We start from the raw sequence: 16,554 nt of genomic DNA on the forward strand, positions 1-16,554 counted from the left end.
ATTTTTCACAAAACTACTCAACTGCACAGTTAACTAGACCCATTTGGTCATATTTATGAGTTTCCCCGCCAGATGGCAGAAATTTCAATTTCGTTTTCATAAATAATAAATATAGTTTAGAAAACTAAAAAACACGCTTTTAAAGAACATCGAACTAATTTGTTAAAAATATTTTTTCAAATAAGCTTAAAACAATAACGAACAAAAAATACTATTATTGTGAAATTGTTTTGAGCTTATTTAAAAAAAATATTTTAACTTTTCAGTTCGATGTTCTTCAAAAGCGTGTTTTTCAATTCTTCAAACCATATTTATATTCCATTTTTTATCTAAAATTTGGGATCAATCAAGCCCGACGCAGCAGGCGAGTGATGCAGGGTTTCAAATAAGGCAGCAGACGCGCGTATTAATAAAAAAAATCCTTTTTTCAAATGAAGAGGTTACGTACAGTGCCATCTGCCCGCGAATAGATCAAACAATAATGTCGATATATCAAGAAGGTTACGTACAGCGCCATCTGTCCGTGAATAGATCAAGCAATAATGTCGTCATATGAAGGAGGTTACATACAGCGCCATCTGGCCGCAAATAGAATAAGCAATAATATCGATAATTTTGTCAAATACAGTTCCCGAGCTTGAGAGTTACAAGCAAACAAACAAGCATACATACATACAAAAAAGAAGGGAAGCCGCTGTTATTAATGGAGTATAACACTGATTTATCATATGATTGAACCCAAAATTGTAAAATTCATTAGTATCAGCTCAATTACGAGTTTTTGGAGTACTCAGATATCAATTGAACTAGAAAAATGATTCATTGTTCATATTCTTGATAGTGATTGTGTCGGATGAACTTCTTCCGTTCTTATCTGAAAGAAACTCTTGTACATGATCTACAAATATTTGTAAAGAGTTTTTATTGAAGTTACCAAAATGATTACTCTATTATTTTCTTCAGAAAAGAGAGCCAAAAAAATATTTTCCAAAAACTATTCTCTTCTAAAAATATCCTTTCTTCCATTTTGAAGAATTTATATTTCATTCATCTCATGACATATGTTTAATATATTTCTTGAAGTATAACTCAGCAGTTTTTGAAAAATTTCATATTATGTATAAATAGGTACGAAATTGAATAGGTAACTAACTACCCATTCTCTGTAAATTGTTATAATATCATATATATTAGATTCCGAAAAATGATTCGATACCAAATGTTTCCTTCTGAAATTATAGCATCCGAAAAAAAAATTGTTAGACTCGTATATTTTTATTTCCAGGGGTAAATATTTTACGCCTTTATCAAACCCCAAATCTTAAATGGGATCAGGAGGCAAATTCTTTTGGAAGGACATCGATTTCACTTTTTATCTTTTTTACTTTCCGAAACAACAGTTAATGAAAATTCTGGGAATGGATGAAACTAGTGTCACTTTTGATACTAATTCTTCAATGTGTAGCTATTCTGATTTTGATTCGAGAGATACCTCACTTGCTTATTTACAATTTAGTAATATCTACTCTGGAATTTGATGCTGGTTAATAAGAACTGAAATCAGTTTTTATCGATGTTTCTTTAAAAGTATTTAGAATTCAATTAATCTATACATTCAGTATCTCATAGATTTTGACTGTGACTATTTGGAATTATTATTTTGCTTAGTTGATTCATTGAACTGCGAAAAGAGTATCGATAATAATTGACCTTCACTAAAAAATGGTAGGTGCGCTAATATTACAGCACATTTTTTTATTACCAAAATCCGGAGAAGCATCAACCGAGATTAGGTTATTGAACTTGGTGGCAAAGGATCGGTGGCAAATCAAAGAAAAAGGAAAGAAAATTCGCAGCAATACCGAGTCGATTCCAAAAATGCATTCCAATTTTTTTTTGATGATTGGGTTTTTCTTTAGCATAAGTCTTTCATTTCGGAAACTGTCTACTTTGAATTTTGCATTTCGTCGACCAATTACCTGAACTTTGTCGACATAGTAGTATGTTGATATCTAAAAGATGTTTCAACTTATTGGGTGGGTAAACTCCCAACTATAACTTGTAGAATAATTTTACTATCTGATCTCAAAAATATCGTTCTCTCCTATTGAAACTCTTCATTATATTGGTTGTATACTCAAATTATTCATAATCATACCATAATAACAATACATAATGCATATCATATACATTTTTATTTATATATTTACATATAAAATCAATTCTACATGGAAAGTGGAATACTATACAGGTTCGGGGCACTTTACAGTGTAAATACGTATATACATAATAATACAATAGGTATCTAGTACAAAACATAGAGCTTCCTTAAAAATAATACAGTTTTCATGCAAATGCATACAATTTGTTCGAATAAATAAACTTAAATACATAATTAAGGAACAATAAAGTAGGCACTGACATATGTCGGTTGATAAATACATTCTGGAAACATTCTTTTATCAAATTCCACCAACAATTATTCATATTCATAACTAAAAGACTAGAAAGCGCAGTCGTACAATAAATAAATTTAAATAACATTAATTTTTATTTACATAATTTCTATAAGTTCGATAAATAACCAATTTCTCATAAAAGAACTTTCCAGAAGAATATAAATGGTGGTCTACATAATCGTCATCAAAGGTATTCATGTCCAACATTAGGATGATTGTCTCAAATGTAGCAGTAACAACACTTGGGGTTCGAAGAAGGTGCTGATATTTTCAAAATATTTATTTTCAAAATAAATAAAAGTACTGAAAATAAAGAAAAAGAAGTGTAATGGTTAGAAATTTTCATGTCTGATCTTTGTTTTGAGCTCATCTATCAAAGTGTGGCACGGCTTTAAAAAATATATAGAATATAAATATTATGATCAAAACGTAATTAAGACTGAAAGTTCAATAAAAATTGTTTTTCAAATATTTGAAAAAACATTGAAACTTGTTCATTTCTTCATATAATGTATGTCTGTGAAATAAACACACAAAATATGTTTTGTAATATATTTATAACATGGCATTTGAGGATGGATATTTGATTTTTATCGATATATTTAGCTCAGAAAGTCTATTCTCTCATACAAATCAGTGAAATAGAAAAACAGTTTTATGTTTATTCAATAACATCATATATGATTATATATGTCAATTCGAGCCTCCATTAGGAATTTGTTATGAAGGAGTGAAGTTATGAAAAAAATGTTTGTATCAATGTTCCATATTGTAAACAATAGTATTTTTTAAACGATTTTTTGATTTCTGATCCTCCCAGTATATAAAGAAGTATCGTGATAAAATTTTCATTCGATAAGGAAAAAATATGATTTCGTTGAAAATGGGGACGGTTGATTAGGTAAACTACATGATGTTATTTTTGTATTACTTCTGAATCGTTCGATATAAAAATACTTTATTTATTGAATATACTTTTCTGATGAAATACAAATGTGAAAAACGAAATATCCCTTTCCTCATTTGCTTACATCTTTTTATGAATCTGGTAAAATTATTTGTGTTTTATTTTTTCAACTTCAATAAAATCATATCGACTTTTTATTTTCATATTTCTCCTCACACGTTTTTTTTTGAAAAATTTCTGGTATTCTGGTGTTTTCTTGGTATTCTACGAGAACAAAAGGTTGAAGGTATTCCATCAAAATATTATGTGAATAGATTTTCTATATTTGTTTTATAAATTACTAACTCTTCGAAAACATACATTATACTAGATATCACCCATGAGACTATTTGCTCTTTCTGGTTTCTTGGCTGTACTCTGCGGGTTTTCAGGCATGACGTTTCGTCTGTAACTGCGGCAAATAGTATCGGAGGCGATGCCGCAATGGTTGAAGTTATCCCACATCTGCATATGGGAGCAAGGTAGACCACTTGCTTTCGATAATATCTGCCGCAGTTGCAGGCGAAACTTCAGGCCTAAAATCTGCAGACCACGGCTAAGAGACCCAGAAACACCAAACGATTTGCAAGACACAAGTCGTGAGAAACTGTATACCATAATACCATTTGAAACGTTTCAAGCATTCATCAGTACTTCTATTTTCGTAACTGTTCTACACATTTTGAACTAAATTCTATTCAATGTTGGTACATTCTCTATGTGATCAATACCCTTGAATGTTCTACATTTCACCTTGCGGTATCTTTTAAAGACACATCTTACAGATCTCTATACTACAAAAATAAATAACCATCTGTACAAGTCACTGGCCAATCGATGTAAAAACAATAAAGGTCATTCGTGTAGGTGGGAGGGCACTAAGTAGTTTGCTGCACCGTACAGCATCTTGGCATACCAGTGGACCCCAAGAGTAGTCTGTCTGGAAGTCGCAACGATATACGGGGAGTCCGACCAAAGGACTGAAGGATGCGTGAAAACCTTCCACATCCTGTCCAGTCCATGTTTGAAGTTCCAAACGAAGCGTAGAGGCAGAAAAGACCAATGGGCCAGAGACTGGCTGTCCACTACGGCGTAGCAAGAAGCGACCACATCATCCACCACCAAAGTCCCCGCTTCAGTCAAGGGGGCGTAAGTCCCAGTCCTCAAGACTGCGCGAACTTTCACAACACTATCTTCTACAAGAGTTTTTGAATCATTCGATACACTAACTAACAATTTATCACCAATTTTGATTTTCTCAGCAAAAACTGTTCTGTATTTTTTTGAGGTGCCCGTGAGCACTAAATGGGTGGGAGTTACTACTAAAGTCCGACCCGAGGAGAGGGTGAAGGTCAAAAACTCCCGTTTTTGGGAGGGGTCGTAGTCCAGGAAAGCTATGACTTCACTGAAAACTAGCTGGTTGGAGGAGGTGTCTTGAGCCAGAATTTTTTCTCCTATCTGGAGGTCCGAAAGCTTTCTTCTTTCTCCGGAAGAGGTGAGGACTTTACTGTCACCAGGGAAGCATCCTCCGTATTTGGAACCTTGAGAGGATTCTGCAAAAAACAAGAAAATGTTTAGTAGAGTCTCCGAAAAATGTGAGGAAATATTTTGTGATACTTTGAGTGACATCAAAAAAACCTTTTCGTTTGCTACCGTTTAAGTGGTCTTTGAAACGCGTTCTAATAGCTTGCTTAGTTTGCCCAACATATTTATTCCAAACATCACCGTTCACTTCTTAAATTTCAGACTTTCAGTGTTTGAATCATCTCATCTTTCGAATTGCGTAACGCCTGTTGAAGTGCACAAAGAGTTTTGGAAGCGGTGGGTGGTTTTTATGTTCAGTTTTTCGAATAATGAATCCATCATAGTGAATCTTGGTTCGAACGAAATAACTATTTACTTTGAATCGCCGTATTTTTTGCATTATATTTATCAATTTTGACATAAACAAGAGTAAGATAGATGTCGTATCAACTTCTAGTAGTAGTATTGAATTATTGAATTGACATTCTCAATTTTGAGAAATACCTCTAAAGGCTTATAATGTGATGTGTATAAGAAATCCAGAACTTTCAGATATTTCCTCACATATTTAACATTCATTGAGAAAGTCCCTGATTTAACTATTGTGGTCATAGGACTACTCTTCCATTAAGCAGAAAAATGAAGTTTAAATGAAAATAGAATATTCAGGCATATGAATATGAATATATCAAAAGGAAATGCACAATTTATAGGGTTTCAACATGCTATTGAGAAAGCTGTAAAATTTCGCTTCCTTCTGAAGATATGCCAAGAAACCATATTTTTTCGATTCTATTTGGAAAATGTGACAAAATAAATTTCACTATCACGTTGATACTTTTTTTCTCCACAAGACAGCGTTGAGAAATTTTCAGTGTAATGTATCGTTTCAGATAAATCATCATCAACTTTCTCAATAAGACCCGTGAAAAATTAGATCCTGCATTGAAAAACTTTAGTTTTTTATTGAGAGTACAAAAGAAAAATGTTATGATGGAGTTTTAAACGTTTTGGTGTAGAAGGCACTAAAATGATGAAACCGCACACCAGTAAGCTGTTATCTGAATGTTTACTAATTTTATTCTTTTATTAATATGGAACATCTATATTTCGAAAAGAATAAATCCAAATCGTGCAATTGGTTTCAAAAACTCCAGCTGTATAGGAGTTACGACACAATAAACAATTGAATTTTTTGTCAGTTAAGAATTTCACATGTATATAGGTAATGTCTGTTGAAATAAAGAAACATCTAGAAATCTCATTTATACACAAGCTTTCCGATTTTTTTCCCAACATCAACCCGTTGTTTCAACACCTCGATACGTGTTTCGATCACCTAGTGATCATCTTCAAGAGGAAGATCTTCCACAACAAAGGTTCCAAACAGTGCATCATAAACTTTCTGATGAGCATTTTATACCGATCATTGTTTTCATCGGCTAAATTGTTAGCTAAGACCGTTGTAAAATTCTGAAAAGGTATGGGAGCTGCATATCCACTTCTGTAGCATGAGGTTATTTGGAAATTTTATCACTAAATATTAGGAAAATGAAATTGGTGTGGCAGTTGCTTCAAGTTTAGATCGAGTGAACAGAAAACATTAAATACTTTTTTAGTTTTGATTTCTGATGTACGTTTGAGCAGTTGAAATGTCCATGGATCACATTTCATTCAAAATATAACCCAAAAAATTCCATTAACAAAACTTATACAATGTTTTTTATCTACATTTTTGAGAATTGTCAGTTTTCACAATCTGCAAAATATTCAGTTCGGCGATATTTCACAAAACTCTCAGTTATTCATTATTATTCAAAACCCCAGCGACGCAAATACCCTTCCAGAAGTGGGATTCCAATAAATCACGCGAGTCTCTAAATTCATATTCACTCTTTATGTTCCGAAAAAAGCGAGTCATGAGTCCTCGTAATATTTTCTCTTTCATATTAGGTCAAGACATCTCACGAAAAGGCTGTAAACATTCTTTATGAGACAACATTTTTTCTTCCATTCTCCGGGAAAACCACAAACAACTCTCGGAAAATAAATAACATTCGTTCTGTTCTCTGATGCCCATGAATCATTACAGGTTGGATGTGCGGTATGCCACACAGTGTTGCCAGATAAAAATGAATTTCTTTAGATTTGAAGAATTCGACTTATTACTAAAAAACTTACAGTTCATGCTAGCTATCAGCTATACCCTTAGATCAGAGGTAGCGGAAGGGCCGACTAGGAAGTGGTCGCATGTTGGCGTTCACAGTTCGGCTCTTCTCGGCAATGTTCGGTTCTCTTTCGCCGGCTAAGATTACCGCGTCGTAAATTATGCCTTCAGAAAGCATGCTACTGAGAAAACGGCCAAGGCGAAGCTCTCTGGCCTACAGAGACAGGCTTGTCTGGCTATCAGTGGTGCCATCAGTACCACCCACCGTCAGCGGCCATGGAGATTCTTCTAGATCTACCTCCTCTCCACATTTTTTTTTGGAGAGAGAGGCTAGATGGACCGCATACAGACTTGTGCACATTGCCAATTGCACATATAAATTTAATGCAGAGTGCAACAGACTGTTGGTTGACACTGGAAGTCAGCATTCTGGAAATGACCTCTGACTTTATGCCTCCAACTGCCTTATGAAGTACTGTTTCCGAGTAGAGAGGACTCCAAGAGAAGGAAATATTAAGAGCAGATGGATCACAGATGGATCAAAAACACCTTCCGATTCTGGTGCAGGTGCTTTTAGTTGCAGACCCAGGGCAGAGATATCTATCTGCCTAGGAACCTATGCGACTATATTTCAAGCGAAAAATTGACGCTATTGGATTGTGTGCGGAGAGATTCGAAGAATCCAACCTCATACACAAGTCAATAAAAATATTCTCGGACAGTCATGCGGCGTTAGAAGCTCTTGGCTCCTACCGAGCAACGTCTAAATTGGTAGCAAATTGCCAAAAACAACTCTCCTCGATAGGAAGACTTAAAAGATTTTCTCTGGTTTGGATTCCTGGCCATACTGGCCTGGAAGGCATTTAGGGTGCTTCAAAGGAGGGTGCTGCAAGCAGCTTCATCGAACCAGAACCTGTCATTGGCATCGCTTTAGGGTTTACTCAACAAACATTGAACACCTGGATGGCAAGAAGATTTATGGACTTCTATCTTCCAGGATTGGCTCACTCCAAGGCGTTTATTCACCCTCCGAAGCTTGATGCTAAACAGTTATTGTACTACAGTAGAGATGAACTATGATGTCTGCCAGGCCTTCTTACAGGTCACTGTCATTTGAATCATCACATACAGAGACTCGTACTGTCGGAAGAAAGTGTGTATCGTTTGTAATATGATGAAGCAGCGGAGCATATACTTTGTGCCTGCCCCGCTGGGGACCAAATCAGGTTTTTAGAGTTCGGCAGAGCCGTACTCTTACCATCTGACCTGAAAGATCACTCACCAACAAACTAATCGGCATTGTTAACAAGCTGGGATTATTTGGTCGAGTCTGAATTGGTGTGAGCCACAATAAACCCTTGCAAGTGACAGCAAAAAATCAGCGGTGTTACCTTGAACTTTCTGACTAGTCACATGTTCTCGATACCATTGACTACGACATAACGCATTCACAAACTCTCAGTGAAAGCAAGTTATCCTGTGTTTGATAAACGAACAGACCTGCATACTACCAGTCATATGACTTATTTCGTATTTAATAATAACAATAATAATAATTGGTTGATAATGCTGGCGCGCCCTCCCGAATGTATCGGGGCTTCGAAGGATAGAGCCTGACTAGCGCACACTTCGGTGGAATAAAAAAAAAGAAAATAATAATAATAATAAATGTCCTTTATTTTACTTGGCGGAGTTTAGCATACATCGCTATTCTTCCACTATTTTTTCTTGATTAACCAGTTACACTTTACCCGCTTTATGCCTGCTTAAAACTGAGTATGGATGCAAACCTATGTCTCAGTTTTTTGTAAATGAAAACGTGCAAAACAGTGCATCCCGTTCATCACCAAATATGTCGGCATATGATTATTAAAGCAGAATATGAGAGTACCGCTCTCTGGCCTACACGCTCAAACATCATTACACGTAACCTTTTTTCATTAAAACACAATCGTATTGGTGCATTTGTGTGGATGTGAAGCTAAACAAAAAATACATATTTTTTATGAAATTATCTAGAGAATTCAAAAAATATCATCTGGCAACACCGCACAGAATGCTAGTTTAAGGTGGAAGAGCCGGGTTTGGTGCATGGTGCTGCCCTCTTGACGGTTGGTAACGATGGCTCGTTCGAGAAACACGGCCAACTTGTCTCGTGTAAGTGTAAGGTCAGATCGTCAGATGTTTTTGAGAGTTGCTCCCGGCTCCAAGCTTTCACGTGATATCGCTTTACCTTCGGCATTCATCATTTACGGGGTGTAGTGTTTTATGCTTACAGTGCACAAAAATAATTCAAACTCATCAATATGATTTTCACTACATATTAATAGTGAAAATCATACAACAAATTGTATTAATAAGTTTTAATATGGATTTTCATTAAGTCATAGTAGACAATATCGTTAATTCACTGATATCATCAGAGCAGAAAGAAAATTTAATCTGAGAGAATGAGTCATAATGAACGTACTGATTTTTTTCAAAATCCTATAAAATCTAAGTTCGCTGATAACTAGATGAATCATAAAGATCTCTTGCTTTTTTTTTGAAGATATAAGAGAGAATCATGAACTGTCATACTTTACTAGATTTGAAATTTCCAATTTATTTTTTCGTGAGTGATCAGCTCTGATATCTAGAAGGCTAAAAATCAATTCCAATAAGTTTATGGGTACTTACACAAAACTTGTTGACATTATTTGAAAATCTACGTATCTGTTTCTTCTAAAATGTTACTCCCTTTTGGATTTTATCAAAAAAGAAATGAAAATATCTTCAAATTGAAAATGAGATTTGTTATTTGGTCAAAAGCTTAAGACTTTCCACTTCTCTATTATTATTAATATCCATGTCACTGAACAAAATTCGTGGGAAACTTACAAAGTGAGGAAGGAAGAGAATAACTACAAATAAATCATGTACAGGAATATAAATCGGAAAATAAAACCCCCTTGAAACAAAGAACGCTACACAACGTAACATATGAAAGAATGCTGATATAATATGATGTAGTTATTTTTTTCTTCCTTCCTTTGGAAGTTTTCAAATTCATTGTAGAAGAAGTAGAAATACAAAGAGTTTTTTCCTAAACTGTTTCTCTTAGTTTCAACGATATCATCAACTATGTTTCAATATTAATTATATAGATACTAATTTTTCAGTTATCAAGTTCAAATAATCATCTCCTGTATCTGTTTTATGTTTTTGTTCTTTCCGTTTCAGAAATTAGAAAGAATCTCATTCAAAAATAAGAAAGCTCAAAGACATAATTTCACATATGTTGCTGAAAAATATATATATATGTTTTCATTTTTAAGCTTAGGGTTGCGCAACTATTTACTTTTCATTATAATAATAGATTACAAATAGTATCTGTTTTGTAAAAGACAAAGATATTAATTTTGAATTTCATAGATTTTTCTGTACATTTTTGAGTTATTTTCATGTTTCTACTTCGGAAATTTATTTTTATAAAAGTATCATCCCTCAGACTTCGAAAATAAACGGAATGCTTCTTTTCAGAATAGTATTTCAATTAGATTTCATAAACAAAATATAATAACATTTATACGCTAGTGCAACTATGAGTTCTTGGGAGTGACTTGGCCCATATACTATTTTGTCATATATAATGTTGATGTGTTTCATTTGAATTGATTTCACTTACTTTTCAGATATTCTTCACTTCAATATACAATTAATTTAAAATACATTCGGGAATAATTATTTTCATCGTGAAAAATGTTGATCAACACTATTTCCCAAAAACTAACATCGCTATATTTGACATGAAGAACTTTCGCTTTTACAATGAAATCAATTATTTTCTGAAGATATAAATGAGTTTATTTACTTTTTTTCGTATTTTGGTGACCAAGGATATACATAGCGTGTCTATACACAATAAAATGTGAGCTATACAATAGCTCCTTCAGTCATGTATAGGCACGCTATACAAGAGCTTCTTAAGGAGAGTCTTCACACGCCTGAAGAAGCGTTTGTCCAGCGTGTCTAGACACGCCTGAAGGAGCTATTGTGAAGCGAAACATGTGTTCCATTTTTGTGAAACTTTTTAGTGAAAATCTCACAATTAAGTGTAAGCTATATAATAGCTTCTTCAGTTGTATATAGGCATACTATACAACAATAGCTTCAGACGTGTATAGACACGCGTGAAGAAGTTTTGTATAGCGAAACACGTGTTGCATTTTTGTAAAACTTTTAGTGAAAATCTCACAATAAATTGTGAGCTATACAATAGCTCCTTCAGTCGTGTATAGGCACGCTATACAATAGCTTCTTAAGGAGTGTCTTCACACGCCTGAAGAAGCTATTGGAGTGTCTTCACACGCCTGAAGAAGCTATTGTCTATGGATTATGGAATGTTATGTCAAATCGAAACAAATCAGTTTATCATCAATACCAACCTCTCAGAAACATTACTTTAAAAAAAAACGCCGACGAGTAGGTATATATCACGCAAAAACGATTTTTCCTGGGATGTTAACACCCTGTACGAAATGAGGTCAAGACCAAGTCTGTAAGTACATGATTCGTAGTGATTTATGATTCAAAATGGTTGATTGTTCCGAGAGCCATCATAAAAGAGAAAACTAAATGACGCGGGAACAATAAGAGATGAAAGCCTTTGGTGAGCGATTGAATTGGTTCTTATTGATTTTTTTCGCAGTTTTATGTAGTGTGTTTTATGACTTCCACGCTTTCTCCGAACTGAAGATTCATTAACTGAAACTGATCGTGAAAAAGAAAAATATAAGCATCTGTTGGAAATTAATTCTTTTGTTTCCGTTCCTCACTATTCAGAGCTTTCATGTTCTGACTTTTGATTTGATTCTTAATAACTATTAAATTATAGTCAGACAAAATTTTATATTGGTGTCTATGCCAAACTTTAAAACATTTATCTCACATTCATAAGTAGGTAAAAAATATTTATTTTCATAGTTCTTTCAACCGATTATTAAAGAAAAATGTACATTTCATGGACTCAAAGAATGGAAAACCGTTAATAATATCAGTTCCACATCTTGTTATATATTTCTCTACATATTTCACAAAACGTATTTTAAAATTATATTGATAACCAGCTTGGCCTGTTTCTTCGCTCTTTATTCCTCTTCAAGAAATCATCAAAACTATTTTTTGCTCGTTTCAGGGCCTTCTTCTGATCTTGTTCTTGTTTTTCTTTATTTTACCTACATCAAATAAATCTGGGTTCTTGAAAATTTCTCCTTTTTGACAGTGTAATATAAGCAAACTTGATATCATCATCTTTGATCACATATACTTTTCCTGGATCTCGTTTTTGGCATGTGAATTCGTGTCCTTACATGTATGCATTTAATGTTGTATATTTTTTCAAGATAATTTTCAATATCATACTTGTTCATTTCTATTGAACAAGAACATTGCACTATATCACTTGGCATCTCCACAGTTGGCCTAACAAATTTCATCCAGGAATTAGCTAGCATATAGCATATATAGCATATAAATATATATGAAAATAAAACTACATTAATTCACAGCAGATGCTCGAGCTGTTTTCGATACATGAGTATAAGTTAGTCTTCAAACGTTTTTTCAAACATTTTTGAAGTTTTTGGATGTCATTCAGAAACTTTCGGTAGTTATAGTAGCACACCTCTATTAACATACGCTTCTCTTTGTTGTGGAAAACTTTACCTGTTTGATTTCATTAGATAATTTATCGAAGCAACTGATGGAATTATACTGGGGAGGATCTTGACGAAGAATTCGTAACAGATTTTCATTTCGAGTAATATGGTCATGCTCAGAATCATTATTGAGAAATACCATATCACACCCGGCAAACTCCTCCATATGAAAAGCTGTTGAAATTTGTTTGTTTTTGAATATTTTGATTGACCACTTTCCCCATAAACCATCTTGGATAAAAGGCTAATTATTATCTTTGTGGTATAAAAACTTTCGAAAATTCTCTCGCTCTGTCCCAGCTCATGATATTACGATTGAGATGTAAACAGGACTGGCAAAATAAATGTGTAATAGACCAGATTCATCTCAACTTAATTGCAACTGTTTTATAACATAGGTAGGTACTGCCTATGCAATCAATTTGCAATAATTTATCTCCACGTCTCCATAAATAGAAAAACAATTATTTTGCCATGTCAGAAACTGTTTTTAAAAGTATGTGTAAAGAGCATCTGTTGAACATTCAGAATAACTAGGTTTGCAGCGAGAATCCTGAAAAAGGTTTGAACTATTCACATATCTCTATATCTATATATTAACTTCTCTTTTTTTTTCCTTAATTCTTTCCTTCTCTTCGAACCAAAATATAATACAATATTCTATTTCATAGATATATTTTCGGTATTGGTGAATGCAAATTCGCGATCTCAACCAAAAGCCATTTGCACATCAAATACAAAGTTAATTTCTCTCTCTCTCACTCTCTCTCTCTCTCTCTCTCTTTCTCTTGTAAAAATGTTTTCTTGTTATTTTTAATGTTCAATAAATTTATTATAATTATTACTATTATTATACCATAGAATATATGTGTAGATCATATTACCTAAATTGTGAAGAAAAACTATTCACCTTCTGTACATTGAGTTTCACAAATATCATTTTCTCTTTCTTTGAATCTTCACATATACCATTCTTCTACGCATCTTCATTATTTAGTGAGTGGGAAAAAAACCTTCAATAGTGGCCATGCAACTTTGGATGGTTGAAGATTTGACGAAGCAAATAATTAAAAATTAAAACTGTTATTGATGAAAAATGTATTTCCTATTCACAGAGAACGAATTCCTTGAATTTCCAAATTGTGTATTTTCCAAAATGAATAGGCATACTTGGAGACTGGCTGTAAATCAAATTATCCAAAAGAACAATTTGTTCAGGGCAATCTCAAATTACATACACTGTAGGTTAATTGACTGACACCTATCAGGAAACAACTACTCCCCTGGTTAATACTACGAAGGGCTTTGGATTATATCCGACAGGTGTCAGTGCAGGATTCTTCGCGTATGCTGTTAGCGATACAATTGCCGGAATCGATATTCAATTATTGGAACACACTTTCGGCTGTTTGGCCATTCGTTAGTGCAAGGTAGTGTCTATAATCAACATGAAGTCGATGATTTCCGATAATTGAAAATCGAATTCCTTCCTTCAGAGTATCATTCCTTGAACTAGGAAGAAGCTAACAACAAACAACATGTTTGTCAATGCCCCATCTGCCCGTGAACGAGGTAACCAACCACGTATCCGAAATTTGCCCAATTCCTTGTATAAGGAAGAATACTTTACAAAATGTATTTTATTCAAATCGAAATGATATTGTTGAATTGACATTTTACATTATTCTGCTATAACATTTTGTATCTAATTGTACCTTTAGGTGTGAGTTTATTATGTGATCAGAATTAATTCAATGACAAATTTATATTCGCTTATTGTAAACGATGTTGAAGTTTTCCGATTTTTATTCATAATGCTGGTATTATTTTTACTACTTTCAACTATTTTCCTACTTTCCCATACCTGTCTTATACCATTTCTAAGATATTAACATTCATAGGTAGTCAAGATTGACATACATGTTACCATTATTTTCCTCTTCTCCCAATAATCTCAAAGAAATTTCAGCTCTCCACGACCTGAATGCTAAATTTTTCAAAAAAATACTAGTTATATTAAGATTTGTTGCTATCACAAAATATAACTTAACAACAAGTTTTTTTTGCTATTCTATTGCTATTGGATTCTTTTTAATCTACAGATATAATTCTGTACCTGAAGAGCTAGTTATTGGGCTAGTAAATGATGTGTTTTTTCTTTAAGACAATAGTATCTATAAAAAAACATAACATGCAGAATGATACCTTGTGGAACTCCAAGAATACGACTTGTGCATTTCATCATTATTACATTTCCTGAGTGGGACATTAATTACGAAAAAAGTGTATTCAAAGAATTCAAAAAACCAGGTACCCACCTCGAATTCGGTGCATTGTTCAAAGTCCAGAATGACATATGATACAAAATGGTTGTCGTGACGACGAACAGAAGACGTTTTTTCGAAAATAAACGGCCAACATCTAGGTATTAACATAGAAATTCGCTAATGTAAACTACCAGCGAACCAGTGAACCGGTTTCGGGCATAAACAAGGTTTATCTTCAGCGGAGATATTTAATTTCGGAACGGCACCCAATCCTTGCACCGCATTATCATCAAATGCCAACCAGCCGGTCATTTGTTATTTCTGGTGTGCATCCGACTCAGCGACAGACGGTCCACTTGAAAAGCGATACCTGGATGCATTTTAGATCTTATCTCCGGTGACATTTGCTGCTAGTTTAATAGCCTCAAATTAACTTCACTAGTTCAGTTTATCTAGTCCTTTGTATAAATAAACCACAGAATTACAAGGCCCGGTTCTGATGGCCTTTTATTTTATGTGCCTGGAATCCTCTACCTACAGAGTGGCCCCTATCAATTTTATCTGTGTTGACAAAATATGCTGTAATTAATTTTGTTGCGGGCTTTCGGGCGGAAGGTGTAATGCTAAAGGGTGAGCAGACCGTGTCTGGGATGGGAATTTTTATTGGATAACAATTTGTGACACTTTCTTAAGAGGTGTAATTAAACATCTTTGAGTTCTCCAGAAGTGGTTGTTTGGCGTAAAATTCATTTTATAAGACATTCATTCAGAACGGAGTTTGGGTTTGACAATTTTGAAGATGATTAGTATCTACGTATTCATTAAAATTTCGTGTAACAGTTCATTAATTCAAATAATGCTTCCGTTTTTTATTGTTTTAGGTATTCTGTGAAAAGTCAATACTTTTTTTCGAAAGCACAAATTTGAGATGCGGTAGTTTATATATATATTTTTTATTCTATACAATGTGGGTATTAGAGGTTAGACAAAACGGCCCAAGCGAAGCTTTCGGGCTTACAGAGACAGGCTTGTCTGGCCATCAGTGGTTCCATCAGTACCACACCGTCAGCGGTCACGGAGATTCTTCTAGATCTACCTCCTCTCCACATTTTTCTGGAGAGAGTGCCTAGATGGACTGCATATCCTAGACTTGTGCACATTGCCAACAATGATGAGTGCAACAGAATGTTGGTTGACACTGGAAGTACCAGCATTCTGGAAATGACCTCTGACTTTATGCCTTATAAAGCACTGTTCCCGAGTAGAGAGAACTGGATCCTCCGAGAGAAGGAAATATTAAGAGCAAATAGTCGTTATTGATTCACAGATGGATCAAAAATACCTTCCGATTCCGGTGTTTTCAGTCGCAGAACCAGGACATAGATATCAACCTGCCTAGGAACCTATGCGACTGTATTTTAAGCGGAAATTTACGCTATTGAATTGTGTGCGAAGAGATTGGAAGAATCCAACCTCATACACAAGTCAATAA

General features: G+C 34.2%; 1 protein-coding gene across 1 annotated transcript in view; it reads right to left on the bottom strand.

The window, feature by feature from the left end:
- Nucleotides 1-2,178: 2,178 nt before the first annotated feature.
- The window catches only part of hh (hedgehog signaling protein), a 172,224-nt gene continuing 157,848 nt past the window's right edge, over nucleotides 2,179-16,554 (bottom strand). Inside the window, exon 4 of the mRNA XM_074182967.1 lies at nucleotides 2,179-4,958. Within this exon, the coding sequence (XP_074039068.1) occupies nucleotides 4,261-4,958 (698 nt within the window). The 3' untranslated portion in view covers nucleotides 2,179-4,260. The remainder of the gene's footprint in view (nucleotides 4,959-16,554) is intronic.

The sequence above is a fragment of the Leptinotarsa decemlineata genome, unplaced genomic scaffold (assembly GCF_025532065.1).
Source record: "Leptinotarsa decemlineata unplaced genomic scaffold, Ldec_3_MD MMD2_tig00026330_RagTag_RagTag, whole genome shotgun sequence".
NCBI lineage: Eukaryota > Metazoa > Arthropoda > Insecta > Coleoptera > Chrysomelidae > Leptinotarsa > Leptinotarsa decemlineata.